The sequence below is a fragment of the Cloeon dipterum genome, chromosome 1 (genome assembly GCF_949628265.1).
Source record: "Cloeon dipterum chromosome 1, ieCloDipt1.1, whole genome shotgun sequence".
Taxonomy (NCBI): Eukaryota; Metazoa; Arthropoda; class Insecta; order Ephemeroptera; family Baetidae; genus Cloeon; species Cloeon dipterum.
Genome location: NC_088786.1, coordinates 30,167,252 through 30,194,157, shown reverse-complemented (window position 1 = coordinate 30,194,157; position 26,906 = coordinate 30,167,252). Strand labels below are relative to the sequence as shown.

At 40.3% G+C, this 26,906-nt stretch overlaps 6 protein-coding genes across 8 annotated transcripts; 2 read left to right on the top strand and 4 right to left on the bottom strand.

The window, feature by feature from the left end:
• Nucleotides 1–128: 128 nt before the first annotated feature.
• On the bottom strand, nt 129–1,015 carry LOC135938485 (probable nuclear transport factor 2). Its single transcript, XM_065482139.1, has one exon. The coding sequence runs from the start codon at nt 929–931 to the stop codon at nt 545–547; it is 387 nt and encodes a 128-aa protein (XP_065338211.1). The 5' UTR covers nt 932–1,015; the 3' UTR covers nt 129–544.
• A 381-nt stretch (nt 1,016–1,396) lies between these two features.
• LOC135940110 (oxidative stress-induced growth inhibitor 1-like) lies at nt 1,397–15,588 on the top strand. Its single transcript, XM_065484863.1, has 7 exons — nt 1,397–1,604; nt 11,332–11,443; nt 11,894–12,054; nt 12,104–12,274; nt 12,806–13,153; nt 13,366–13,707; nt 14,647–15,588. The coding sequence occupies exons 2-7, from the start codon at nt 11,359–11,361 to the stop codon at nt 14,995–14,997; spliced, it is 1,458 nt and encodes a 485-aa protein (XP_065340935.1). The 5' UTR covers nt 1,397–1,604; nt 11,332–11,358; the 3' UTR covers nt 14,998–15,588.
• Nucleotides 15,589–16,059: 471 nt separating this feature from the next.
• Sf3b5 (splicing factor 3b subunit 5) lies at nt 16,060–16,585 on the bottom strand. Its single transcript, XM_065484902.1, has 2 exons — nt 16,473–16,585; nt 16,060–16,378 (listed from the first exon to the last, which is right to left on the bottom strand). Exon 2 carries the CDS (start codon nt 16,371–16,373, stop codon nt 16,116–16,118), a length of 258 nt encoding a protein of 85 aa, XP_065340974.1. The 5' UTR covers nt 16,374–16,378; nt 16,473–16,585; the 3' UTR covers nt 16,060–16,115.
• Nucleotides 16,586–16,634: 49 nt separating this feature from the next.
• Nucleotides 16,635–18,256, top strand: Syx16 (syntaxin 16). The gene is made up of 5 exons (XM_065484875.1): nt 16,635–16,866; nt 17,156–17,419; nt 17,473–17,641; nt 17,700–17,959; nt 18,015–18,256. The coding sequence occupies exons 1-5, from the start codon at nt 16,786–16,788 to the stop codon at nt 18,195–18,197; spliced, it is 957 nt and encodes a 318-aa protein (XP_065340947.1). The 5' UTR covers nt 16,635–16,785; the 3' UTR covers nt 18,198–18,256.
• mRpL48 (mitochondrial ribosomal protein L48) lies at nt 18,232–19,217 on the bottom strand. Its single transcript, XM_065484891.1, has 5 exons — nt 19,085–19,217; nt 18,913–19,020; nt 18,724–18,857; nt 18,570–18,672; nt 18,232–18,515 (listed from the first exon to the last, which is right to left on the bottom strand). Exons 1-5 carry the CDS (start codon nt 19,103–19,105, stop codon nt 18,309–18,311), a joined length of 573 nt encoding a protein of 190 aa, XP_065340963.1. The 5' UTR covers nt 19,106–19,217; the 3' UTR covers nt 18,232–18,308.
• A 141-nt stretch (nt 19,218–19,358) lies between these two features.
• Nucleotides 19,359–26,703, bottom strand: LOC135934770 (ATPase family AAA domain-containing protein 2-like). 3 transcript variants are annotated; one of them, XM_065476739.1, is made up of 20 exons: nt 26,446–26,703; nt 26,237–26,390; nt 26,100–26,184; nt 25,629–25,956; nt 25,214–25,574; nt 25,070–25,163; nt 24,907–25,020; nt 23,734–23,845; nt 23,446–23,681; nt 23,238–23,386; nt 22,930–23,178; nt 22,478–22,872; nt 21,644–22,022; nt 21,450–21,585; nt 21,234–21,393; nt 20,782–21,182; nt 20,676–20,726; nt 20,306–20,553; nt 19,993–20,250; nt 19,359–19,933 (listed from the first exon to the last, which is right to left on the bottom strand). In XM_065476739.1, exons 2-20 carry the CDS (start codon nt 26,318–26,320, stop codon nt 19,886–19,888), a joined length of 3,888 nt encoding a protein of 1,295 aa, XP_065332811.1. In that variant the 5' UTR covers nt 26,321–26,390; nt 26,446–26,703; the 3' UTR covers nt 19,359–19,885. The 3 variants fall into 3 exon arrangements, with proteins under 3 accessions (XP_065332811.1, XP_065332813.1, XP_065332812.1); XM_065476741.1 differs by having other exon boundaries at nt 19,993–20,223; XM_065476740.1 differs by having other exon boundaries at nt 23,446–23,678.
• Between the last annotated feature and the right edge of the window lie 203 nt (nt 26,704–26,906).

The window sequence follows — 26,906 nt, the reverse complement described above, 5'->3', positions numbered from 1 at the left end:
TTTCTTTGTCACGTGTTTTTATCATGTGTTGCGTATTACTGCAATGCGCTGAGATACACAATTGCTTTTCGACCTTTTTTGACCTTCAGTTTGTCAGAGGGGCTTATTCCGAATTTAAAGATTTTAAATTACATGGTAAAAATGGTTTATTTGATTTGATATACACCAGGAGAGCATGGCTCCAGGGTAACCATACCAACTGCCAAGTTTTGCATTACATTTATCATTATTTTAGTAGATACATTCACATTCGATTTATGCATTGACCAACAAGCTTCAAAAAACAAGACATTCATATCCGTTTATTGTTATGTTATAGCGTTTCAGCAGATTTATTCCTGTTTAGTGCAAACCGACATAATTATGTCTGTGTAGCCGGCCGTTGTCAGGTTGATTTAATTACACACTCGGCCACTGGTGAACATTCTTGGAACTAGTACATTATAAAGAGAAAATAATGGAATTGAAAGGGCTCTCGTCAGTCCTTGTTTAAGGCAATCAATCGATCAATTGAACCAGCCATAGGGAATCCAGCTCAGCTCAGCTAGGCCGTGTCGTGGATTCCGAGACGAAAAATGTCATGCTGTAGCACGAATGAGGTGTTCAAGGGCTTGAGCACGAACACTTGAGAAAAGGCATGCGGTGGATCATCGTCGCATTGCAGCCTTCCAATGACACTGATCACGATGCCTCCATCGAACATGGGCTGGGGGTCCACAGCAGTTATGATCCTAGTGATGGTCTTGAAACCCAAGCTGGAAAACTTCTCCATGATGGCCTGCGCACCTTGCAGTTGCTTGCCCTCGAATGTCATCAGCGACGTCTCAGCGTTGTAAAAGCTGACTACATTCGGCCTGGTGGCAATGTTGTCGAAAGCAGAGTAGTACTGCTTGACGAATTCTTTGCCGATTTCGTCGAAGTTGGGATTCATTTCGGCGAGGGTTATCACTGTCTGTTTTGGTTTCAACGCCCAGCCGCAGCCGCTTTTTACAATACAGTGTATCTGTGTATCTATCGTAATGCAGATGCAGAAGCAAGGCTGCCAACAATGTTAAGCTTTCAACGATTTTTCTCGAATGTCCTAAAACTTGGTGTGAGCAGACGTGCTTCTTATATATTTCATAGTTTCCGGATAAAATCCGATTTCATGAAACTTTAAACAGGCAAACTAAAGTTATTTTAAACGCTACTAAGCTCAGCTTTACTATTTTATGTTAGATTTTTTAGTTGAATCCGTTAGAAGAGTTCACTCGCATGATATTCACAATTATGTTAGCAACACTGCGTTTGCTTTCGTCGGATAATATTTATCCTGTCTGATTGCCGCGCCACGTGAGGCTGGTCAAGTAACTAATGCGAATGGGCTCGTTCGTGACATCATCGAGGTGAGTGGGAGTGCCTTTTGTTCGATACCGGCGGCGGCCCTAGGACAAAAAGTTGTCGCTCGCGCTCTCAGCGTGTTTGAACAGCAAAGCAATCGCAACGGAGCAGCGCTGCACTGCCGGTGAGGATCTCCTGGTGCCTCAAGATTCACTGACCAAAGACTGACTGACTGAAGGGCACCGCAGCAGCCAAGGCTCAGATTAAGCGTGCAAATTTAAAAGGTGAGATTGAGTGAAGAGAATAATCGCACCTTTGTGGAGATGGGGATATTGCTCTCTCGGAATTTTAGCATAATATCACGCTTTACTGTTGTTAACAGGGTTGGGTTGTTGAACGCCGTCAAAATTTGAACAAAATTCGTATGAAACGTATAGTTTTGTTCATTTAAAAAATTTATTTCCTCATCAATTTTCAGTTATGTAATGACCTTCTAAAATTCAAATTATGAAAACTTACAGGAACTTGAGTTTAAAAAGAAATTTGTCGTTTTTACATCAATTTTAAGAGACTTTTTACAAATATTAGCTGTCACATTGCAATCAATCACAATATAAACGGTTTAATTTATTGTTGACTAATTGTAAAATAATTCTTAAAGCAAAAAATGCGTTTTCACTGAATGAGGCCGAATTATCTAGTTACCTAAACCACTAATTCCCTCGACTTTTCATTGAAATTGAGGGAAATAGTTGGAAAAACGCGCCTAATTCGGACCCATCCACAATTTGCTTGGTGGCAAACCCTAAGAATATAAGGGTTCATCATCCGCTCTCTCGTGTTTGCCCTTTAAAGATAAAGATCACGCACACTTGGAAGTCGCGCAACCCTTTCACTTTCCACTGAATAAAACATCGCGTAAAGGGCAAAATAATGAGAAACATGGATTATTTATTCATCATCTTCGACGCCTTACGAAACGTATGAAGGAAATTTCTTCAAATTGATTATTTTCTGAGCAATGGTCGCCAGATGAAATAATACTGCTTCATTGATCGCCACGTGTTTTATTTTTTCACTCTTCCGTTCGAGAGACACAAGTTGGCCTCCTCTTTAAATTGTATTCGTTTGTTAAATAGCATTCGAAATTTGAAAAGAAATGTTAGAAAAAATTATGATATGTAACTGAAAAACCTTTGATAAACTAAACATTTTGCAAATTTAGCAGATTATTTGCTGTCACTGACATTTTTGCTGATCAATTCATTGACGTGGAAATGTGGCAATTCTAGCGCTGGGATAGCGCTAAAATGCAAAATGTCGCGGCCTTTTCTCGGCGTCGGCCGCATTTCCATGGAGAGCAGCCGTCACAACAGCCTGGAAAGGGCCCAAAGGGGTGACTCGGCGGTCACGTGGTGCCGATCAGCGTGTGCTGGTCGGACACATCATTAGGCGCGAATCGATACTCAGGGGGTGTCGCGGGAGGCGGAAAACTAGGCAAAAATTCAATGTCAGCCCGAGCGGCTCCAGAGCAAGCTGACCTTCGGCGACCTTATTTCAATAGATCATCACATTTGCATACAATGGGGGAAGCGGGGATTAAATCTCACGCGAAATCTAATCACGAGCGGTGCAAAACACGCCCTTTTCTAAGGATATTCCGTACCGCAAGGAAGAAGCAGTTGGCTATGACGTTTTGATGATTTTAGGGGAAATATTTGAGTTTTATTTGCGGCAAATAAAAAAAGATAAGTTATCTCCGTCAGAGACTTAAATATTTGATAAATAAATGCACAACTTTTGAATGAATATTATTTAAATAAGTGTAATATTGGAATATCAGGAATCTTATTATAAGAATGCTCTAACATTTTTTGTTTACAAAAAAGGTATAAAGTTTGAAGCAGTGTTTTTGAGTACTATTTGTCGATTTAAAGTTACGATGGTTGTTAGTTGCATCAGAGCATTAAACAGAGTCATTTAAGTTTGAACTGTAAAGAAATTTGAGATGGAAAAGGATTGATGCATGAATTATTACTGTCGTGATGATTTTTAACTTAGTTTGAAATTAACTAAAAAACACAGCAGCAATTAGCGTGCTGTAGTTTAACTAGTTTAAATCTCTGTTTACGTGCTTTCAACCCTTCTTAACTTGTATTATCATTGTCATTCATCGGTGCTTAATAAAATAAGCGGTAATGTGGTAAAAATGAAATAGAAAATGTAAATATATCCTCCTCAAATCCACAATTCCGATTGGCAGCTGCATGGTGGTCCCGGCAGTAAGACTGGAATTTTGATCTGGATAATTAGCCGACTCCTCTCGCAATGAGGCTGCACAGCTCCACGGATGGTTGTACACTTGCGCTAGATTTATAGCTCTGCTCACGACGATTAACACTCCGTTCAAGGACACAAGCACGCATACGCTGCACAATTACCTGATGCCTGCCTTTAGCATCTAATTTTCCTGACCACTCTGCTGTGCTGAACCAACTAAGATAATGACCAATTGCAATTATGCCAAGCCGGTTTCAGCTCGTTCAGTTTGACTCGTAATGAAATTAAGGCAATTACTGCTAATTGGTTCGTTGTTCTTGGAAACTTGGGCCAATTTATGATGAATGAGCTCGAAGCCTTTCATCAAATTACGCATCAGCAATAGAAATTTGAGAACATTTTCATTTTTATTTTTTTATTTGCAACTACTGCTACTGCTATTTATTTTCAAAATTGTAGGTGAGGTGTAATTGATAACTCAATAGCTATACCGCGTTTCAACAAGGATCAATATTTGTTCTAATTTCTCAATTTTCGTTGCGCTGGGGAAAGACTGCTACATCTATGGGATTATCTCTCTAACGTATTTTTTAATTTGCTTTTAAACCCATTTAATTTCAAGAAATCCAGCGTCAAATGGCTACAGCTATATTTATTGTTTCGTAAGATAAACAAGCTTAGGGTTTCTAGTTTTCTAAAATATGCCAATTCCTGGGAGATAAGTCTACGCCCCCATCTTCTGCACGAAAAGGATAGAATCCTAATTATTTTCACATTCGATTTTCGTGACGGATTAAATTTGCAACCTCTTTTATCCACTTTCAAGAAATGTCAATCATGAGAACGGTTCTGGACAGAATTTATTTTGCTGACCATTCAGTAACTATGCGTCGATAATGTTTTATTTATTTGTAGTGCAATTTGTGAGATGTTTGCGAGATAACCTGCAATTCGCTTTGGTCTGCCTAAGGTGAGGTGACGCACCACGCTTTTTGAACGACCCATTCAAAGTCGGCCGGTGACTAGAATATACGCTAATCCTCCTTGCCCGCGCACATATTTACTTTGCGGTGAGACGCGAATTCACGTGAAGCTCTAATTAATTTTCCCCTCGCGACCGTTTGTTGTTTATGTAAGCAAACGGACTATGCTTGAATCGCGTGAGAATTTGCTTTCCAATATTGTATGCACATGTAATGTGCGACTCTTGATTACGTGAACGCTTTTCTTGCGCTGCACGCATTTCTATGTATTGATCTGACGGTGGAGGATGCTAGAAATAGTGCCGTACGGGTGTGTTATGTAACAAGGGCTCACGATGCTCGCTGCGTGCAACAACTTTACTGCTGATAATGAGTCGGTCGCTGGTTTAATTGCCGTTTCTAATTTCGTATCAGTCTATTTTTGTTCCACGGCAATATTTAGACGGAAGATTAGTTGTATAATTTGAGCATATTATGTCAGCATATTTCAGGTTGAAAATATCAAATGCGTCTGAAAAAAAAACAAGAAAATATAAAATAGACTTAATAAGAAACTGCAAAGATGGAATTTAACTCATTGTCAGAAGCGCCCCGTTAATTTATTAATCAAAATCACAAAATCGAGACTGTAAATCAATTGAAAACCCAGAGAAAAGCCATCAAATTCCTTTCACTACTTTTTTGGGGAGAAAATGCTATTTAAAATTTTTCATCTTGCCTCACAACAAATGAAGTGAGTGAGGTAATTTTTTCCCCTTTTTTTAAATGAATTTATCATTGTTATTATTGTATGTGTCAGTGACTTTGTTTGAAAATATTTTAAATACTTTGAAATATCATATCGCTCAATGTACGCTCCTTTTTCCCGGACGTTACTTTTTGAGACATCAGCAGACAGTCTGGCGTGTAGACGTGGGCATAAAAATTTTATCATCTAGACTTGTTATTAAAGCGAGCATGCAGCATCTCGTCACGTACGATTTTCAACGAATTTCAAAACGAGCTGATCGTATGTTTTACATGAGTGAGGTCATGATTATTGCACTTGATGAGCAAGTTCAATCCATTTAATGAGCATGGGAAACGTGAGCCAAGTCAAGTATTCATGCCTCTATCCGCGAGCCAATCGCATTCTCTGCACTATCTTATCACAAAGGCGCGTGAGAAAAAGCGAACTTTGGTGCCTCACCACGTGTGTACAAACGACCTTTTGAATGTCGTCGGGCAGCAAGTCTGTCTGCAACGTATTCGCACCATTTTTAGCTTATCCAGCGTATCTTATCAATAGATGAGTTGAAATATACATGTATATGCCAGCCTTTGGCAAAAAGTCCTCTAAAATTTTACTTGAACATGACCTCTATTTTTGATAAGATTGATATGAAACTGACACTCTGATACGATTTGATTCAATGAATTGTTAAACAGGTTGCCGGTCAAGTCTTCGAAAATCTTATCTGGATCACGCTTAATATTGGCAACAAACAGTTCAAATTATTTCCCAAATTCGCAATCTGCACTTTGGTATTGAATAGAATGTTACGTAATCAGCGACCCTCCAAGTAATTTGGCCTCTTTGTAAATCAAAGTCATTTAAACAGTTTCTGCAGCGGAAATTTTGTGCTATTAAGATTTTGGATTTTCCTAACGTTTTTGTGTCAAAATTCAAATCGAGGTCGTTCCTTTGACCTGTCTTTATCGGACCATTCGTCTAAATGTAAGGAAAGCGCTCCTCTGCGATATTCAAAACAGGTATCCCAGCCTCTCACAAGGCGGCCCATAATTTACCTTTCCTGTCACCGACGTCAGCATGGGTAGAGAAAATTAGTGGGACACCTTTCGCAAAAAAAACCACTTGTTGCCAAGCGCCCATTTATTCTAATGTATGTTTAGCTTTCTTTAAATTTCTGTTTGACATTGAACACCGTATTTTTTCTAAACCATCCACGCTTTTCGAACATAAATACATCCCCTTCAGTTTCGTTTCACAGTCACGTGAACACTTTGTGATGCATGACACTGCAGTTCCATTATCCGAAGTTCATCTGCTGTCTATTCTACACGTTTACCAGTCTCCGAATCCTCCAATCGCGTGTGAATCGGCCGAGTGCGTGTGACTTAGTGATAAAGTGCCAACCAATCGATCGAATTTGATCTTTATACTTGAGGCCATGGCATTCAGATCAAAGAGAAAACGAAAAGCTCCTCTAAATTGTTTAATTTTTGCTTCGAATTAAATCTGTTGAGTTTGTGGGTACTTGCGATTAGGCATAATAGCAAGAGGGGTGCACGAAAAACTTAATTTCAAATTGATTTTAAACTCCAAAACCCGCACATACACCAAGTAGTAGTGGCTGATATTGCCCATTTTATTTTTCAAAAGTAGTGGCTGCGTTGTTCATGTTTGATTTTTCAATTGTTTGCCTGAAGTTTCAATTGTGCTCCGCCATTCTGATTTTAATTGGTTTAAATTAAATTTTTAATAAAAAATTGACGTTCTGTAAAACAGAATTCACCTCTAAATGGTTTTTTATCATTCGCACACTTTTTCCCTTATTAATTTGTGAATTCATTGGAATGAGCAGTCGAATGGCTTCTAAAGTGAGTGAAACCGATGGTTAAGTGGATGAAGCATATCAAGTAAAAGCGATTGGCGCAGAGTAAGTTGAACGTATAAAACTGTGCAGCGACAGTCAATTTGTCATTTTAAGTGTGCCGTTCCAGGCCAGACATAGCTGATTGCGCGTGATTGATTATTTTGAAATTACCTTTGTGCTCCGCAAGAGGTGTGCATTATTAATAGCTAACGTCTGCGCAAGCAGAAAAACTGCGAGTGCGTTTATCTCACTCAAATCTTTGCTAGTATAGTCATCAATCACTCCTCTTCAAGTTAGATTGACAGTAATTAACATCCGTTAATCCTTATCTTATTTTATCTCATTTTCCAAACTCAAATTAATTCACCCCTATTATATTTTAATTTAGGTTAATAAACGCATATAGTTTGAGTAATTCTCTAATTAGAAGCTACTACTCTTCTTCTAATCCTACACAATACTAGAAAAGTCACCAGTTCTGTACATACGTTTATTTTTTCACCTCATTTTTTCACTACACGCGCAGGTTTCTGATTCACGCCTGAAATGAAACCCTACTGCAGCGTGTGATGTCATCTGCGCTTGAGTATTAAGAGGACACCCAATCACACTATTTGCTACGAAAGCTATTCTCGTCAGACCTAGTATGATGAGCTCGTCGCGTCCGTCTTTCGGTGTAACGAAACTGCAAATTATCCCCTGCTCATGACAAGATCTGCTGTCTGGCTCATTTGGGGCGAGTCGTTCCACTGCGCTGCTTCCTTGTCTCGTCCTAATAAGCCACACCGCTTGTATTTTATTTCGGGCCACTATCGTTACCTTGGCTCTCGCGGACCCTTATCAAATTTGGTTCTGTCCCACTTGGGTGTTTATTCTAGAACTTCCTGCTGCCATCGTAAACATAAAAAGAGGAATAGATATATATCGCTCTTTCCCGTTTCAAGGACGCCGTTCTTCCTTCTGCTCGAGCCAGCGTAGACCCTAAAATGTAAATATATCATTTGTGTTGGCCGACAGCCCAGTCCTAATTTGTTTCTATTCCAAGTAGCCTAAGCAGGTGTGAATTTCTATTACACATCAAAGGATTATATTCAGATGGAAATAATTGTTAATTTTAAATCGGTTTCAAATTAGTTTTTCACTACGAAAATGTCACTTGCTCTTATTGTTAGCCTTTCTGTGCATAAACATAAATTTAAGAATTAATTTTCCTTTTTTCTTTCCGCTTCACGATTTGAAATGAGATTAACATGATCATCTTATTTCATTTTTCTAGACCATCAATCATTTCAACTCAAAATTTTATTTACTGCGGATCAGTAGGTTTTTTGCAATGCACCACCATGCATCCCTGCGCATCCAGAATAGATCAGTCGTTATAAATAGTTGCAACTTTAAACATAGGGACAAAAAGTCCACGCATAACCTTGGACAAAAAAAAACCAAGGCAAAAGTAGGCCGGAAACAGTTCGCTATGCAACTGCATTTTAAATTTAACTGTTTTCTTCGCTGTCTTGTCATTCCCTGTTAGTGGTCAGAAACAAGGAAAATTTCACAAACACATTTCCTTTCGCGAAACCTTTGTGGGGAATTTGCGGCAGCAAGGGTGGAGCCGGAGCGAATTAATCGATGGGTGAACGCGAGATGTATCGTCGCTCTCTCTCTTCTCGCATTGTCGCGTCGCTAAAAATAAAAAATAGCAGTCTTGCACCCTCCGGTTGCTCGCGACACTCTACCGGAATGACATTACGCTGAGCACATCCAAGAGGCTTTTTATCTCGCACAGAGAAGGTGCCTTTCAAGATGGATCTTTGAACTCTGCGTCCTTTATTGAAACAAAAGAGTTGTAAATAAATGAGAAACTTCCAGAGCGAGACTGAAACCCAACGTCAATATCTGATCTTATTAACGGAGACGCGAACCGTCAAAGGAATTCTTATTAACATCATTCCTCTTTTGCAAAAGGGTCGACTTCGTTTCATGGAAAAATATTTCTTATTGAAAATTCTCGTCATACTTGACCGCATTACGACAGTTCGGTTTAGAAGACACTGCAAATTACCGCTTCCTTGATTCTGTGGTCGGGAATTTTTACTTCTTAGTTTCCTTTTTCGCAATGGGATGAAGCTGTGTGACGAAAAGTCGGAAAGTTGATAACGTAATGTTTACTCAAAATATATTAAATTGGGTTATTTGAGATTTGGTCAAGGGCTCGCGCATAATTTTCGCCGTGTCATAGGTTAAGTGACGAAAGCGGCTCCCTCGCACAAAGAAACTATATCGTCGATCCATAATGATGGAGCAAAACATCAATAGTTCCACACTATGATAATAATTTCCCATTCTGTATCAAATCAGTTCTTTGCGTAACTTTTTGTTTCATGCAGAATAGGAAAAATCCCCATCTTCCAGCTTGTAAATAAATATAAATCGTCAATAGGAAAAACAGTCCATCATTGGTTTGTTTGATATGTTCGCATCAGACACAGACAAATATTTTTGTTTTTCGCCATGGCTCGAAAATAAACGGACGAAACAATCACGCGCTGCTAATATTTGGGCTTGCACGTTTGTGATATCACGAACGAAAATTAGATGCGTTTACCGTGCCGCGTGCGGCCGCAAGTACGTAGCACCCTCAATTAGCGAGTTGGCCGGAGGACCGACCAATCTGGTCGCGGGGAAAACGAGCCTCCTCGCCAACTCAGCCGGTGATGTCAGAGCGGCGGCAGTGTTTGCACGTATAGTAGACCACCCTCGGCCCACACACTCACCCACCGTCGGCGTAAGCACGCTGACTCGCTGTCGTTCAACCAATTTGCGGCTGTTCGTTCGAGGCCGCCGAGCTTCTTTGCACTTAAATTATCACGGCCAATTTAGTTGGCCATTTTCTGCCATTCATTGACCTCAACATTTAATGTCATTCATTGAGATTTATGCTTTTTATTGCGCTGGCCTAGAATTTTCGACGCGATTCCCTGCACATCGTCAACAGCAGGGACGTGCAGGAAATGAAAATTGGTGTAGGTTATTTGAGAAAAGATTTTTTTGCTGGATTGAAAAATCTTTTTGAATATTCGATCGTTATTGGATTTTTTTATTTCGCGTTTATATTACAAAAATAGTAGCATTATTTGATCTATTTCTCGAGTAACTTACTATGAGCCTCGCAACAGTGTAGAAGTGCTTTGGAGCGTTTCTCGGCAAACACAAATCAATGGCATAAATAGTTTCCTCCATAAAAGCTCACTCCACTATTCTGTTTATGGGCAGTCAATGCTTCTTGCGCGTTCAGCGTCGTTGCAGTTAAGTTCCTTCGACTTTCCTTGTAATTTTATGAATCCAAATCGGTTCTCATTCAATGTTTGCGCGATCAGTTTGTAGGTCCAAAACCTAGTAGAGCGGAAGAAACAACCACGGAAATAATTTTTTGACTCGTTGGTTCCCAAAAACAAACAACTCTAATATTTCACGCGCAGCTTATCCGCTCAAGGTCTTATCCGCTTTCCCTGTCGTTTCGAATTTTCGTTGCTTCGTGACCCTCAGAGCTCAGAGACTTAATGCCGTGTAATTTTCCTTCGTTTTCATAAACATTAATGCTTCCTTTATATTTGTTAAAAACAGTCTCTCTTAAACTCGTGTCAAATTAACGAGGAAAAGAGCTAAAATATTATGAACAAACGTGATTCACTCTCGAATTTATTTATGTTTAAGCGTCGGGGTTATCTGAGCATTTATTCTTCCGTTTTTATACAGGAAGAATTGTTATTTCTACAGTCGACATTTTCTTTGGAGACCATAAATCAACAGTCATTTAGAAATAATTGAAAAATTATTAACATTTTGCGCAGTAAAATTTAACGTGTAAAGGCCAGATAATATTCAGAAGCTGTTCCAAACTGATTGTGTCCCACCTTATCAGAAAAGGGGCGGTGTTCGCTTACCCCTTCTCTCGGACCAACAAAATTATTGCTGCTCTAGCAAAACCGCATACAATCTTTGTTGCGAAAATGAGTGAAACTTGCATGATAAATGATAAGCGCGCGCATCACGTCATCCTTTCGCCGCGTATAGGTTATTTAAACGGCGGTCGGCTTCAGACGTGTTATCATTATCAGTCGTTTGACCGGCGTGATTGGTTCGCATTGCAGGCCCCCGACACTCATTTACGGCGCAGCATGAGGGCTCCTAAGGGCACGTTCGCCAGCTCGCTGCACTCGGGACTACCGCAAGGCACCGTGCGAAAACAAGTCGTCATCATTGGTAAGACTTTTTACTCGCACACACATTTATATAAAACAAAATGTTTGCTGTATTGTATTGACTGACATAACTCTGGGCACACAGACACACGGTGTTCATAACCAACTATAATAAAATGCTGTCTTCATTGATATAGTGCGATGCCTTTCTCGAGAGTTTGTTTTTTCCAAGTCAGAAAAGATACTCTTTAGTTTCGCAATAAAATCGGAGGTCTTACCAATTTTTAACGGGAGGTGGTATTTTAGTTATTGTATTGAACACAAACTGACTTTTTCAAAACTCGATAAAATTTTTCAAGTTAAATTGTAAGCAGACACATTTTCTCTTTGGTTATTACCTCAGAGTATAAAGTGCCACTTACTTACATAACACCCTCATTGAAGCTGATAGAAACGAGTTGCGTGACTCACCATGAAGCACGCGTTTTTATTTAATGTCTCGTCGTCGCAGGCAATGGACCAAGCGGAATCGCGTTATCCCACATGCTCAGCGGCAACTGGCCCTATTACAACGGCCAGCCTCATCCGACAGACGAGGAGCTGACTGCCAGACTGGCGATTGCGCCTCCGGGCCTTTCGATTGTAGAGCAAGACTTATCGTTTTTATCACAGGTGCGCATTCAATTTACAGCACTAGACGATGAAATTAATGATGCTACAGGGACTGGAAGGGCGCTCAAACAACGTCGTTTCGCTGCTGTTTGACTGCCTGAACCTGCCGTGTGCAGACCTTGGTTTGGACAGTGACCCTTTGCTGCATTGGCAGTACCACCCAGACAAGTACGTGGATCACGTTGTGCTCGGCAAGGGACCGCCCGGTGGTTCGTGGCAGGTAATTAATTAGTCCAACTTTTTCTTTACTTCGTGATTTTCCTTGTTGGGTTGCTTATCTGAAACGGACGCCTAAAACGGTTGATAAAATTTAATCGCTTTATTTTTTCAATTTCAGCAAATAATTCTTTGGTTTTAAATAAAACAGGGCGTTTTGCATGAAATTTTGTAACTCAGGACCGTTAAAAAACATTTAAATATTCCTCTGGGCTGTCGTTTCCCACCACTTCTGCTCTGAATTGAAGACGGTTTCCTCTTCTCGGCTCCAATGTACAGACTTGAAAAATCTACGCGCAGTAACGTGGATGTTCAACGTGACAAGGAAAATGTTTGCTATTAAATGATCGACTTGATGACTCCCGTGGGGATCTTAACCTTGGGCCAAATTTACACTCTTCTATGTTTGCATACATGTTTGAACGTCTTAAGCGGCTTCTTTCACAGATACCTTTTCCTATTCATGGCCGTGAAACATATCAGGCATTAAATTGTTACGATACACACTAAATTGTGCTCTTTCTTCTCTACTTAGGCGATGGACGGAAACGTTTTGACCATCAGCCTATCCCGGTGGATGGAGCTGCCAGGGATGGACTACCGAAGCTTTGGCGGGGGTGGCCCACCAACGTGCCGAAACTCGCGCGCGTCCGTCGCATCGATGGCCAAGTACTACAGCGAGTACGTCAAGCTGAAGCGATTGCAGGAAAACTTCCGCTGCGGCACCGTCGTTACCGACGTCAAACCACTGGCCAACGACCAGTGGCTGGTGACGGGCGTCGAGCATGCGGGCGACGAGGGCGCCCCTGACATGCCCTTCCACTATGTCACATCCCATCTAGTCCTGGCCACTGGAAACTACGACCGGCCAAATAAACTTAAGGTGAGAAATGCAGATCAATTATTTTAATTATTAGAATTGTTTAACATTAAAAATATGACTTCCCCACAAACCCATTTCATATTTGTGTTTTGTGCTTTGACAAATTCTGTGCTGGGAAAGATTCCAAGAATCAAATTTGAAGTTGAAAGTCCACTTCATTTTCTGTAAGAAAATATGAAAATGGAATGACACGTCCAAGTTTTTGAATTTAGGTTCCTGGGGACTCTGAGCCCTACGTGATCTATTCGCTGCTGGAGTTGGAACGCATGGTCCAGCAGTCCAAGCTCTCTGAGCACTCTGACCCGGTGCTGGTGGTTGGCGCTGGCCTCAGCGCAGCCGACGCGATCATTGCTTGCCGCTTTCACGGCCTGCCGGTGCTGCACGCCTTCAGAAGGTCTTCAGGCGACCCTGGTTTCGTGTTCAGACAACTGCCGGAGAACATGTACCCTGAGTACCACAAAGTGCACCAAATGATGACTGACGGCGGCAATAGCTACAAGAAATACAAATCTCTGCCTGAGCATAAAATCATTGAAATCATGCCAGATTACAAAGTAAGTAATCAATTAATTGTCGAGTTATATTTAGCTGTGGCTTTTATTTAAATGTTTCCCTTTATAAAGATAAATAATATGCATGTCAAATTGACTTCAATTTTTCTGCAAGCTAGTTTTGGAAAATAGCCTAGGCCAGATACAACCTCAAAAAATAAAAATGTTTGAATAGAATGGCCTGAAAAAGATCTTAATTTGAGAATTTAAAAGAGAGGGTAATACATAGCACAACATTTAAAATTGAGATGAATATGTCTAATTTATTTTGCAAATTTTATCTCCTATCTTCAATTCAATTGCCTCTTTTTGGCTGGACAAGACCTTCAGTAATTTTCTAATGCACAATTTTTATTCAGGATTCGCCATTTTGCCAATGCGCCTAAATGGACATAAAATAGGAAAACTATAACGTTGTTTTTTACGCGTTTTTGAAACTATACCCCAAAAAGTTCATAAATAGTGCTGAAAGAGACAGAGAATATGAAAAAATCTTTTATTTTGTGAAATCATTGGCACTGATTCGCATTAGTATTGATTTTTTCTTAAATTCTTAAATTCGTCCTGGTAGCGGCAAAATTGTGCAACTTTCAACACCCAAACGCGAATTTCTTTGATGCAAAAAAGGGCAACAATCCATTTGACAATGAAAATTTGGGTGTTTGTTGAACGTTGCGCAATTTTACCGGGACCAGGACGAATTCATATTTTGGTCATCACAAAAAAAATATGATGTGCTACAATGCGCATATGTTTTGGGTAAATGCGCCAAATCACGGAAAACTCAGCAGAATTAAAGTTTTTTTTTATTAATTTATTGCTGTTGTTTAAAGCTAGCCTTTCAAAGAAAATAGCAGTTAAAAGATAAATAGAAATGCACGCTTAAATTTACTCAGATTTTGTTAACACTTGATTACCATCCCTCAATTTCTGTTAATTTAGGTGAGACTGATGGGCCCTGGTGACGGAGGCAGTACTGCCTGCTATGTAATCAAGGTTTCCGCCGTGATCGCCCTGATTGGCGCGCAACCCGACCTCTACTTCTTGCCGCAGTCAGGGGTTGGTTTGGGCGTGAAGAAGGACCTGCCGGTAGCCAGCCGAAGCAACCCGATTGAAGTGGAGCCGTTCAGCTACGAATGCACCGAGGCGCCGGGTCTGTACGCCATCGGCTCGCTGGCAGGGGACAATTTCGTGCGGTTTGTGCACGGCGGCGCTCTCGCATTTACCAGTCACATTCACAAGCAGCTCTCTGAGGCGTCCGCGGAGGCGGCGGACGAGGCCGTGGAGGTCTGACCCGAACTCACTCACGCAAGTGCCATAGAATCCAAGCAGAAGTGAGACAGCTGACGTACTGCCTGCGAAAGGGTTGAGGGAAAGTCGTTGTTTCCATTTCACCTTCTCTCTCCGCAACGACTGCGTGGTTGTTGAAAATTTGTTACTTTTCATGTGATTGGTGTGAAAGTAGCTCTGATTTCTGAGCTCACTGGCATGCTTTACAAAGGTTTCTACTTTTTTAGTGGATTAATATTTATAATTATGATATAATATATAACCTAATGTTGAAGCACACACCCACTCACTCAAAAGGTTGTTAAAAATTAATGTTACATGAAAGCACCGAATCTATGCAAGTTGAAGACTGCAATTAAATCATTTTCTTGTCAGTGGAAATATAGACATCAGGTTTGCACATTTGCGGTGGCTACAATTTTATGTAAAACGACATTACACTAATCAGTAAGTACCTGTAAGTAAGAGTATTGATTCAAACATGAAGCGATTGTTCGTATTTTTATCTGGGCCGGCCCCTGCAATTGTTCTGACTTTCCGCGTTCATTCCAAACGTATTGATACAAAAATAAAATTTGAAAATACTGAGGATTTGATTTTTATTTCTACTTAAACCTATGACCATACTGAAACATCCAGGAAGATAGCTTTTCCTGTTAAGAGCATGTAACGAGAAAAATTACAACTGGCTCCATTTCTTGTCTCCTTGAAAGAAAATATTTAAAACGAGTCACCCCTCAGTGAAATTGCTATTTATTTAATAAAATATATGAGTAATGCTGTGAATTTTACTTTGACCTTGCATTTAGCAACAATGGAGCTCCACATCATGGAACCTAGGTTCCTGTCAGCAGCGCTTTACCGCGAGACAGTCATCAAATTTTGGGTCACGTCAACCACGTGATTGGCTACGTGCTGCTGACTTTGCATGGTTATTAAAAATCTGCACCAGTCACCGGTTTAAAGGTGTATGGTTTGAAAGATTTGGTGCGAACCGGAATTTAATAAAAAATAAGTTGATAAAAATCAAGCTGAATCATGAACATTCTTTTAGAGAAATGCGTATTTATTTTCTTTACTTCCACAACTTAAAACTTAAGTACATACACTGATCACACTTCTTAGTCTTCCGGCTTCTCTGGAGGAGGTCCACAGGGTTGCAGCATTTTCTCCATGAGCTGGAACTTCATCCTAGCTTTGGTCTCATTCTCTGTGATGGCGAAGAAGTTCAAGAGGTCATGGTGGCCAATGTAGGAGGAGTAGGAGTCTCGGTGCTGGTTCACGAGCCACTCAAACTTTGTTGTGTCCGCGTGTCCGGTACCAATGTATTTGGACTGCAAGTGCTCCAACTGACTGTGAATGTTGTACCGCTCACCCATTGCAACTAAAAAATGATATAGATATTTGTATCACCACATTTATAAATCATACCAATCAACCTTAAGTATCGTCTGAATGGTAATAATTTGCTTACATACCTCACAAGTTATAATAGCGAAGGAGATCGATCTGTTTGTTTTTATGCCGCACACAAACACAACACACAGCACAAAGGCAACGCGAAAAGGGGGCGTTGATGGTCACTAACGCTCTCTGGTATCGATTTTGTGTACTACTTTGACCATATGACTGGCTGCTGGCCCTGGTTTGTCATCTATTCTGTCGTCTAAAAAAATTCGCCTCTGTTAGAGCAAGCAACCCTTTGTGACGTTGTCGAATTCGGAATTGATGGCAAATTTTCGCTGAGGACATGTAGTTATCGCTTTGCAAGTCGTCGAGCTGACCAAAAAAATGGCAACTAGAAGTCTCACCGATGTTTTCGTCCTCATGAGAAACAACTCCACCCAGAGCAGGAATATTTATTCAGAACAGGTGGGTTGCGGCGTCAAGTCTCACAATAAGGGCAAAATAAATATTTTTCTTTAATTTTATGTTTAACGAAGGGTTATGTAATGTTTTTAAATTAATATAAATATGTCTTTATAATCTTAAAATATAAATATTATTAAATGATCTGAATACTAAAAAAATAAAGCTAAAAAAATAGAAATTTTGTAAGGTTGTTTATGTTTATTTTTAAGGACTATGAATTCTTGAGAATTCTGGTCTCTTTTTGCCTTCTTGTGTGTGCCCATTACTAAATAAATAATCCAATTTTCAGCGTTTATCAGAGCGTGTATCGCTGATGAACCCAGACCTGGAGGCTGGCGTTCACCTCTTGCGAAATGGCTCTGGCGACGAAGACTCAAACGAACCTCCCTCTTGGGTGGACAGTTTAGAAGAGGCTCAGTATTCCTTGAGCAAAATCCAGGGTAAGCTGAGAGAGCTGGAGTCGCTGCACACAAAGCACTTGCACCGGCCAACCATGGATGATTCGGCCGAAGAAGAAAGCCAGATTGACGCCCTCAACAAGGAAATTGCTAGGGTAATGGTGGACAAAAATTAATAAGGCGCTGGAGTAAATTTCGCTTTGCACAGATGTTCAACAACACACACAAAATTATCCAGCAAATTAGGAGGAACAGCGTCTCTGAGGCGAGACACGGCAAGGAGAAGCGGCTGTCGTACAACGTAGTTTCATGTCTAGTCACATCGATGCAAGAGCTTTCAAATAAGTTTAGAGAGAGTCAAGGGAATTACCTGAGAAGTAAAATTAATTTATTCACTTGGATAAATATCTCAACCGCTGCAAACGAATTTTGCAGAGCTGAACTCGCGTGAGGAGCGTTCAAAGCAGTATCTGATGCTGCCAGAGGAAATGGACACGCAGGAGCAGCCTAGCGCGGAGGACGTTCTGTTTGGGCTTCCACCCGGCACCAACGCCATCACCAGTCAGCAGCTGCTTGTGCTTGCGGACAACACTGCACAAGCGGAGCAGCGTGAGGAGGAAGTTCGCAAGATTGTGTCCAGCATCATTGATCTCAACTCCATTTTCAAAGACCTGGCGCACATGGTCGTGGACCAAGTAAGCTTTCTTTGCTCCTAGTTTGAAACTTCAGTAACAGCGATTTGTCCATCAGGGTACGGTTCTGGACCGGATAGACTTCAACGTGGAAAGAACGCAGGAGCAGGTGACGCAAGGTTTCCGGCAACTTCAAAAGGCTGAGCGCTACCAACGCTCCAACCGCAAAATGAAGTGCATTCTAATCATGACTGCCACTGTTATTGTGCTCTTATTCCTATTGATAATCATAAAATCTTGAATATTTATGAATATACAAATCAAAAGCTATTAAATTACGATAATTGCTAACAGACTGAATCCAGACGTTTTTTTATTGGAGTTAATTAATATTTTATTAAGTAACAAAAGTTTACTTCTTTCGTTTTTTCTTTTCTACCCTTGGACCACCCATGAGAGTGAGTTGGTCCTTGAGATCTTTCAGTTCTAAGTCAGGGATGTACCGTACTTCCTCGTGTTCAGGGTCGTGTTCGTGGACAGTCACAGTCACGCCTTCAGGAACCGATGCCGATAAAGCAGAAAGCAAGATTGGATACAGTGTCGTCGGCATGTCTACAATCTGTATAACAAGGATTTGTCATAAAAGTTTTCAGTAGACTACAAAATAGATTACCTGAACATTTCTTTCGTACAAGCTCAATTTAAATTCTTTATCCAAAACTGTACTGTTTGGCTTGAAGGTATTGATTTTAAAATTTTGTGGTGGTGTCGCCCAGCTAAATGTTAACAGACAATTTATCAAAGGACATTTAAAAATATATATATACCATTCCTCTACATCTATGTCCATATTTGATGCTATAGTATGAACAAACTTCTGGTAGCTCTCCAAGAGAGGATAGTCATAGCCTTTCATCTGTATGTTGAGTGTGTCGTACAGAGGAACCTTAGATTTCATAGCCTGCCAATGAAAATCTTAATCATTCTGACAGTGAACCAGTAATTATTGATCAAACCTCCAAATATTCTGGTTCCCAGAGCCCACCGATGGTATAGTTTGTGTTATTCCTTCTGCTGCAGCAAAGTGTAGGGCCAGGTTTTTTGAGAATGCCGAGCAAGGTCCGCTATTGAAAATTAACGTCAATAATTCATGGTGAATTCATGATTTATGTAGTTTTATCGACTTACACGAAGAACTGACGACTGCATGGTTAACAGAAATGGAATAAATTCGAATTACATGAAAGGCCCCAAGTGAAAGAGTCTGACTCTCGAGGAATCGTGTTCTTGTTGTGTGAAAGACCACTCCCCCATGTTTCCACGCCCCCCTTCTGCATGCATATTATGATATTATATCCCAGTCCCATCATTGCTTTACAAACTATTTTACCTACATATTTTAATTTTCAGCATTAAATGAAATAATAGGATGCCAATTACTAAAAGGAAACGAAACGCCAGATTGATTTTTTTTAAAGTTTATTAGAAACCAACGTATAAAACATACAATTATTAGAATCTGCTATTTTAGTTTGATTGTGAGAACTTATGAGAATTACAATACTTCATGATGAGTATATTATGTACAAGCAGTGACAATATATGTTCAAAGAACTTCAAGATTTGACATTTGATTGAGAGGAAATCATTCATGGACGATGGTGAATAAGCATCGTTTTAGTACAAAAAATGAACATGTTACATAAGATATTTTTGAAAGAATGATCATAAATTAAAATTTATTATGAACATAATATATGCAACGCCAAATGAAAAAAGTTGGTAAATGGCTCGAGATGAAAACAATCCATCACACTTGAGGTGTTGCTAATGATCCGCCGAGGCGGCTCAGCGGCGAAATCACTTTCATCTACCATCTCTTGACAAAAATCATTGTATTGAAAAATAGCAGTTCCATCAAACGATTACAAAGGCATTTTGTTTTCAATCTTTAACCATTCCTGAGACGTACATTAAAGTATCAGAGTTTCATTGCTTTATCATCGACACAAAAATCTTGATTTGAGCCTCCATATCCTGGAATGACAAACAAAGCAAATATTAGTCAATTATGCATGGAAAATTAAAACACTTACATTGGAAAGATTTGACCTATCATAGCGGTCCATGTAAGACTCAACAACTCTGTTGAGCTTGGTGTGCAAATCGAGGAGAAGGGCGAAGGGCAGGTCATCAGTCACTTCAAGGGTGTGCTCATGAAGCTTGTCCAACTTCACCTTGTTGACCTTAAGTTCCTTTGAGTCCTCTGCAATCCTCTCGGAATTCTCAGTCGCAGTCAAAATGCTGTCTACGACTTTGATGGTCTCCTTCATAACAGGACATTCAGGTGAACCCTGATGTGAATGGTGTGATGTTCTATTACTACCAAAAAATGTAAAAGTAGCTTACCTTGCAAGGGGAAGAAGTACTCATTGGTGAGTTGGATTTCTTCTGGGTTTTAGAAACCGGTGTCGTTGTCAAGGACGAATCAAGCAATGAGTTGTCGATGCTCACAGAGGATTCATCAAGGTCTTTGTTCTCAGTTGCTCTTTTTTTCCTGGGCCTGTGTATCACTCCACTTGACCACTTGCTCCTCCGTTTTTTCTGCCGAACTTCTGAGGTGGACTGGCTGTTCTGAGCAACTGCATTTTCAGTATCTGCCAAAGAGAAATTTATTTATGAATTTAATGTAACAAGTCAAAGGCCTGAAGGATAAATTAATTCATAATCTTAATATGAAGCAAAATTAGAAAAAAAATGAGTAACACTTAAAACATACCAGTTTTAATTTCGACAGTCCCATTCACAATTGGCTCAATAGGAGCAATTTCTGTAAATGAAAGAAAAATGAAAATAAGATCATACACAACTAACCAAATTGTTACCTGTGGTCTCACATTCAGTCTTTTCCTTGTTTGTCTTTTTCTTGTCCTCAGGGGCAACATGGATATAGTTGAGCAAGTACTTTTGCGGATCAAAGTTTCTCTTCTTCCTCGCAACATTTATAGTCTGACACTCTTCCTCAAAGTCTGTGTCCATTTCGGCTTTTATGATGGCTTTGGCGGAGTCGCTGAAGTTGTTGGCCACAGCTCTAAGCTGCCTGTCTGAATTGTACTCTAGACAGTTCTGGCTGATCAGGTCAATGTCTTTCAGGAAATCCTCAGCGCAGTTGTAGGCGTGCCGGTCAATCTTCTCGCGGATTGTGCTCATGTCCATGGGGTTTTCTATTATTTGATAGTAATCAGGCGCCTCCTCCTCATCCACCGGATTCATGAATATCGAGAAACTGTGGAAACATATATTGAAGCGTTGCGAGATGGGTGAAATAGAAACAAACCTCTTAAGTTTCATCAGCTTGTCCAAGGTTTGGCGCAGGAATATTCGCAACTCACGCAAGGAATGCTCTTCTGTTCTTCGCAGCGCTTCCTCTTCCTTTTCAGTCAGCTTTTTAGGCTCAGGAGGAGGTGCCAATGGAAGCACTTCTTCCAATTCATTTTCTACGGAAATAATTTCATAGAAATTCCAACTTTAAAAATTCACTCAGAATTTTTACCTGCTTGGCCATCCGTAGAGGGCAACTCAAAAGGCTTTTCCTTAAAGAGGGGTGAAAAGAACTTGACGCGCTCTTCCCTGCCAGGATTTTTCACCTCTAGCACCTCATCTCTAAACGTGCTAAACAAGCTTTCAATCTAAAATTTTCGAAATAAGTCTGTCAGTTGGTCTCAAAGAAAGAGAATATAATAATACTTCTTCTGGCATATCTTCACTGTTGAGCTCGCAATTGGCGGTCGCCAAGAAGAGAGTAGCAGTTTTTGGTGCAATGCTGTTGAGGTTTTCCAGCAGCAGATCTTTGAGTGTGTCAGACACGCGATTCCACCATCTGTCCACGTTTGGCAAGTAGATCACAGAAGGAATCTGGCGGCTGGCTTCCCTGAACATCTGGATGCAGACTTCCTCAGGAGTCAAACCAGGGCTTCCAAACAAGTTGCTCATTTCCAAAGAGTGAACAGACACGTGTTCCATTCGATGAAGAATAGCGGGAGCGATGTGGGTGCTATGCGGCTGGTGCATGTTGCCGGTGAGCAAGAGGCGCGGTCTTGGCACGTTTGCTGCGAGCAGCTTGCATCTGTAAATGATAAAGTGAAAATTAGCCATGCGAAAATCAAACAGGGTAGATTCTGGTAAAGTCATCAACGTCATTCATTAACTATAAATTAGCTAAGGGGAGGGTAACTTTGAAAATGTAAAAATATAAATATCTGATGTCAATTTAACAGGTCTGCTCAATAATTTTACATCCAAATGGATGCGAATATATTTATTACCTTAATAGTATAATTTTATGAGGGTTATATGCAGAAAATAGAATAGTGTCTGCATTAACAGAAATAACCCACAGCATTTCATACACAAACACAAAACACACTGAATTAATAAGATAAATCACTCAACTGCTGATTAATATAATATGGGACCTTGTGCATGTCACAAATTTTTTTAATAATATTAACAAACTGCAATTTTGGTTACCCCAGTTCAATGAAAAGTTTGGTTCTGATAATCACACACTCTGATACTCACTCAGAGGCTGAAGTCATGTTGACATGAGGAAACTGGTGAGCCAAAAATTTGATAGCCCTATGCAGTTCAGAGTCAAGTAAATCCCCCAGTAAGGAAGAGATCTTCCTTCCAGGGCATCGAGACACTCTTTGTGATGCAGGAATAATGCCAGATTTGGCCTTGAAGAAGTCTTCCTCCTTCACCATCACTTGCGTCGGATCAATCAAGAGCTTTTGCTCCGATTTGTAAATCTGAGGATAGCGCCTCCTCACACTATGCAAGACAGCCTCACAGCAGAGGGCCTTCAGGTCAGCACCGCAATAGCCATCACACTCTTCTGCGAGACGAGTAATCAATGGTGGAGGTGGCTGTTTTTCCCATTTGGACACGTGAATCTTCAAAATCTCTTCACGCTCCTGAATGTCAGCAATTTTAAATTGTAATCTGCAATTTGAATAAATCAAAGGAAATACCTTAACAGCAGGCAGGGAAAATAGGAGTTCTTTGTCAAAGCGTCCAGGTCGTCGGAGAGCTTGATCGATGGCATCAATGCGATTTGTGGCTCCAATCACAATAATCTCTTTCCTATCTTTCAGCCCATCCATGAGGGCGAGAAGCGTGGACACAATCGAAGCGTGGATCTGGTCCTGCTTGTGAGAACGCACAGGTGCAAGACCGTCAAGCTCATCAAAGAAGATGATTGACGGTCTTTTCTCATAGGCCTAGACACATCATTAGAAATAATTATTTCAAATTTTAATTCCAGCAGTTGTAAAATAACCTGTTCAAAGAGATGTCGTAATTGTCTCTCCGATTCTCCCACCCACTTGTTTAGGCAATCAGCGCCCTTTCTCATGAAGAATGTGACCTTGGAAGTGCCCTGACTGCACTCGTTTGCCAATGCTCTTGCAAGAAGTGTCTTCCCAGTGCCTAGAAAAGAAAACAATGAAAAAAGTTCGGTAATTTTAAAACTCTTTGAGGACACTCACCAGGGGGGCCATGAAAGAGAACACCCTTAGGAGGGGTGACTTTAAATTGGTCATAAATCTCGCTATACATCATAGGCAAGAGGACCATTTCTTTCAGTGTTTTGACATGTTCGTCAAGGCCACCAACGTTGTCAAACCTGATGTTGGGGTCAATTTCCATGGGATCAGTATCAGCGAGGGTTTTCTTCTTCTTGTCCCCTCTTGACTTTTCTTTGAAGTTCATGGGAAGACACCTGCTGTAGTTAGAATGATATAATTTGCTCTTAAATGACAAGAAAATAAATATACTTTCGCCCTTTCTTCATTTTGTAGTCAGAGTCCGAAGAAGATGAAGATGACGTTGAGCTGGCTTTTCCATAGCGACTCCGATTCATTTTATGCTTGGATCGCCTGCTGGGCTCTAGGGTAAAACGTAAATTAGTAACTTGGAATAAAATAAAATAAGGTACATCAAACAAAGGATAGAAATATTTGGCCAATCATTAAATAACAGTGTTTCGAAGCACATGGCTTAGCATTTTTTCAGATAATTTTGCTGTTGTGCATATTGCATAGCGGGTATTAGTCCAGTTCTGTAAATAAATGACAGTAAAACTCCACCTAGAGCTTTGCAAGTTGTCCCAAGACGCATTGTACGGAGACAAGATTCGTTAACAGCTAAAATACCGGGTTAAGTTTTAAACAAAATGACTGCTAGTACCAAAAAATGATACAGGTGGTGCATGGGATACAGTCAACATATGGGGTGTTTTCAAACTGCTGTAAACCTTGTTGACACATTGAAGAATGTTAGAAACTCAGTTTGTTTATACTGCAGTGACAGGTAGCGCCATTAATATCAAGCGATGTCCCCCTTGTTAAGTGATACAAAAATTAAGTGCAGCATCAGTAGTTAACCTACCCTGTTATATCAATTCGCGACTAACAAAGCTTCCTTTGCAAGAAACTCCAGCGGTCCCGAATTTTTTTTTTCATTTGGTTTTAAAAGATAAATATTACAAATTTTGAAGTCATCAAAACATATTTTGTTTTCATCATCTGTGTGCAGTTGAAATATAAAAGCAACAATTCTAGCTCAAATAGAAAAAATAAAAGGTAAACAAACTCCATGTGATGGCCACTTGTAAAAATTCACTATCTTAAAAATTGTGATTTGCAGCATAACAGTCACTTACAAATAGATACATGACATTTTCTTCCTAATTACTTAATTAAAAGAACTGCATGGTAAAATTATAGGTCATTAACAAAGCGGCAAATATACTAAATTATTAGGAGTTTGCGAGACAAATTAGAAGTCCCAAGTGTGATAGGAATTCTTTGAAACAACTGTTAAAGTAAAGACAACTCAGCAGAATTCCTGCCATTTAAAAAGTTGATAGCCAAATAATTTTTAGTTCTAAAAGCAACAGAAGGTATTTAGAGGTGTATGATAAAAATCAACAAAACAAATTTTTCTACCTTGAATTTGGAAAATCTGAGGTGGAGGACGCCTTTGGCGCAAATGGTAGCCCTTCCTGGGCGACGATGGCCTCTGATTGTCATCGGAACTTCCAGACTCATCTCCACTTGTGACTAAAAGGAAAAAGGTCAATTATGTTCAAGCTTGGCCCAGTTATCTTACTGATGTGATTTGATTGTCTCAAGGACCTCAGCTCTTTGTTGAAGCAGTTGTTGCGTGTGCCCCTCCTTTGCCTTTTGACTCTGGTGTACATGTCCTGAAAGAGGCTTTCAACATTCAAATATCTAGTTGCTAACTAGATTTTACCTCATTTGCCCCCTCCTCCGCTTTGTTTTCATCGTCCTCTTCTTCATCATCTTTATTTTCTTCTTCATTGGTTTCATTGTTTTCCTCTGTCTTGTCATCCTCTTTTTCTTTCTGCTCTTTGCCAGCAGCTTCAGCATCTTCGTCATCATCATCATCTTTGATGCGAACTCTCCTGCTGGACCTCCTAGGTGTTGGCTCCTCCTCAACATCCATGTCTTCTCCCTCCTCATCATCATCAGCTTCAACTTTCATTCTAGTTCTCAGGATGCGTCGACCTACAGAGCTGTCTCTGCGCAATCTCCTATGGTAACTGCCACTATCTTGTCCTTCAAGTATCCAGGAATCATTGAAAGACGAATATCTGAAACAATTTTGAGATAAGCCCTCTCTTGAGTCTCTTCATATGACTCAATACCTCAATTTTCTCTCTCGTCCACTTCGTCGCAGCCCCGAGTCTCCATTTGAGATGCTTCTAAGGGCAAAAGACTTCGATGGCGAGTATTTGTGGCCTCTCATCCTCCTGAGAGGTCGTCTTGGCATCGCAACCTCGTCCCCTGAGCTAGGTTCCTCTAAGATCAATTTGCGTCGCTGCCTTTTACCTTTGTGGCGAATGATTGGAGATGAATCTTCAGTGTTCATGTCTTCCACAGCACGACTTCTTTCATCATCAGAGTCCTCGCTTGAGTGGCACTTGTCTAAAAGCACAAAACGCGTGCTTGTTCGAACGGGTCTCATTGAATGTTCTGCAAGAAAACAGTCGTGGGATAACAGACAGGAATCATGTAGTAACAAAAAGAATAAAATTATTTCATGCATGAATAATCTTGTCGACGTATGTAGATGAAAGAAGTGCAGTGTGCATTACACGACTTTTTGATCATTTTACCTCTTCGACGCTCGCTGATTTCTCTAATTGGAGATTCCCTGTGCCTTTTGCTTCTTCGTTTCCTTGAGAAAATTGGCTCATCGTCCTTAAACAATAATGAACATGAGGGAAAATTATTCTTTGGTGCAACTACTCACTTCGTCGGAATCGGCTCTGTCGTGTTCCAAGCCAGGCATCTCCGAATCATCCAAAGTACTGTCACCCCGCCTTGTTTTGACCATTTTCACTTAACGTGTGGTATAGAAGATGTCTGCAGCATCAAGATTTGCGAGCATCATGCGGAAAAGAAGGCTAAAGATGACAGAAATGTTCTATATTTCTGGATTCAGCGTCTCTTCCTCCTAACCGAACTTAAAAATGGCGCTCGTGGCGGTAAAAATGTTTTGGTCAAATTTGATGGCCTTGAAAATGTAGTCCGTAGAACACTTTTCCGTCAACCAAATCACTTGAAGTGTGATATTTCAGCGCCAAAACTTCGTTTTCAACTAGAGGGGTATTTGGTGCACGATGCCACTCACAAAAATTGCTTGTAAACGGTAAAAATCAATTCGTGAATTTGCCGCTTTCAGCGCCGGAGACAACCGAAAAATGAGAAAGAATAGTGTGTGGAGTATAGACAGGATCGGCTAAACTCTGTGGCAATACCTTGCATAATCTTTTGTAATGTACTACCAAATTTAACTATTTTCTTTGAAAACTATACCAATTAAAATTTTTAACATTTTTTCACTCAAAAATGCATTTTTAATTCAAAATTGTCTTTATCAAACATTTTTTCCCGTAGCTCCTGACTGAACACATCATTGT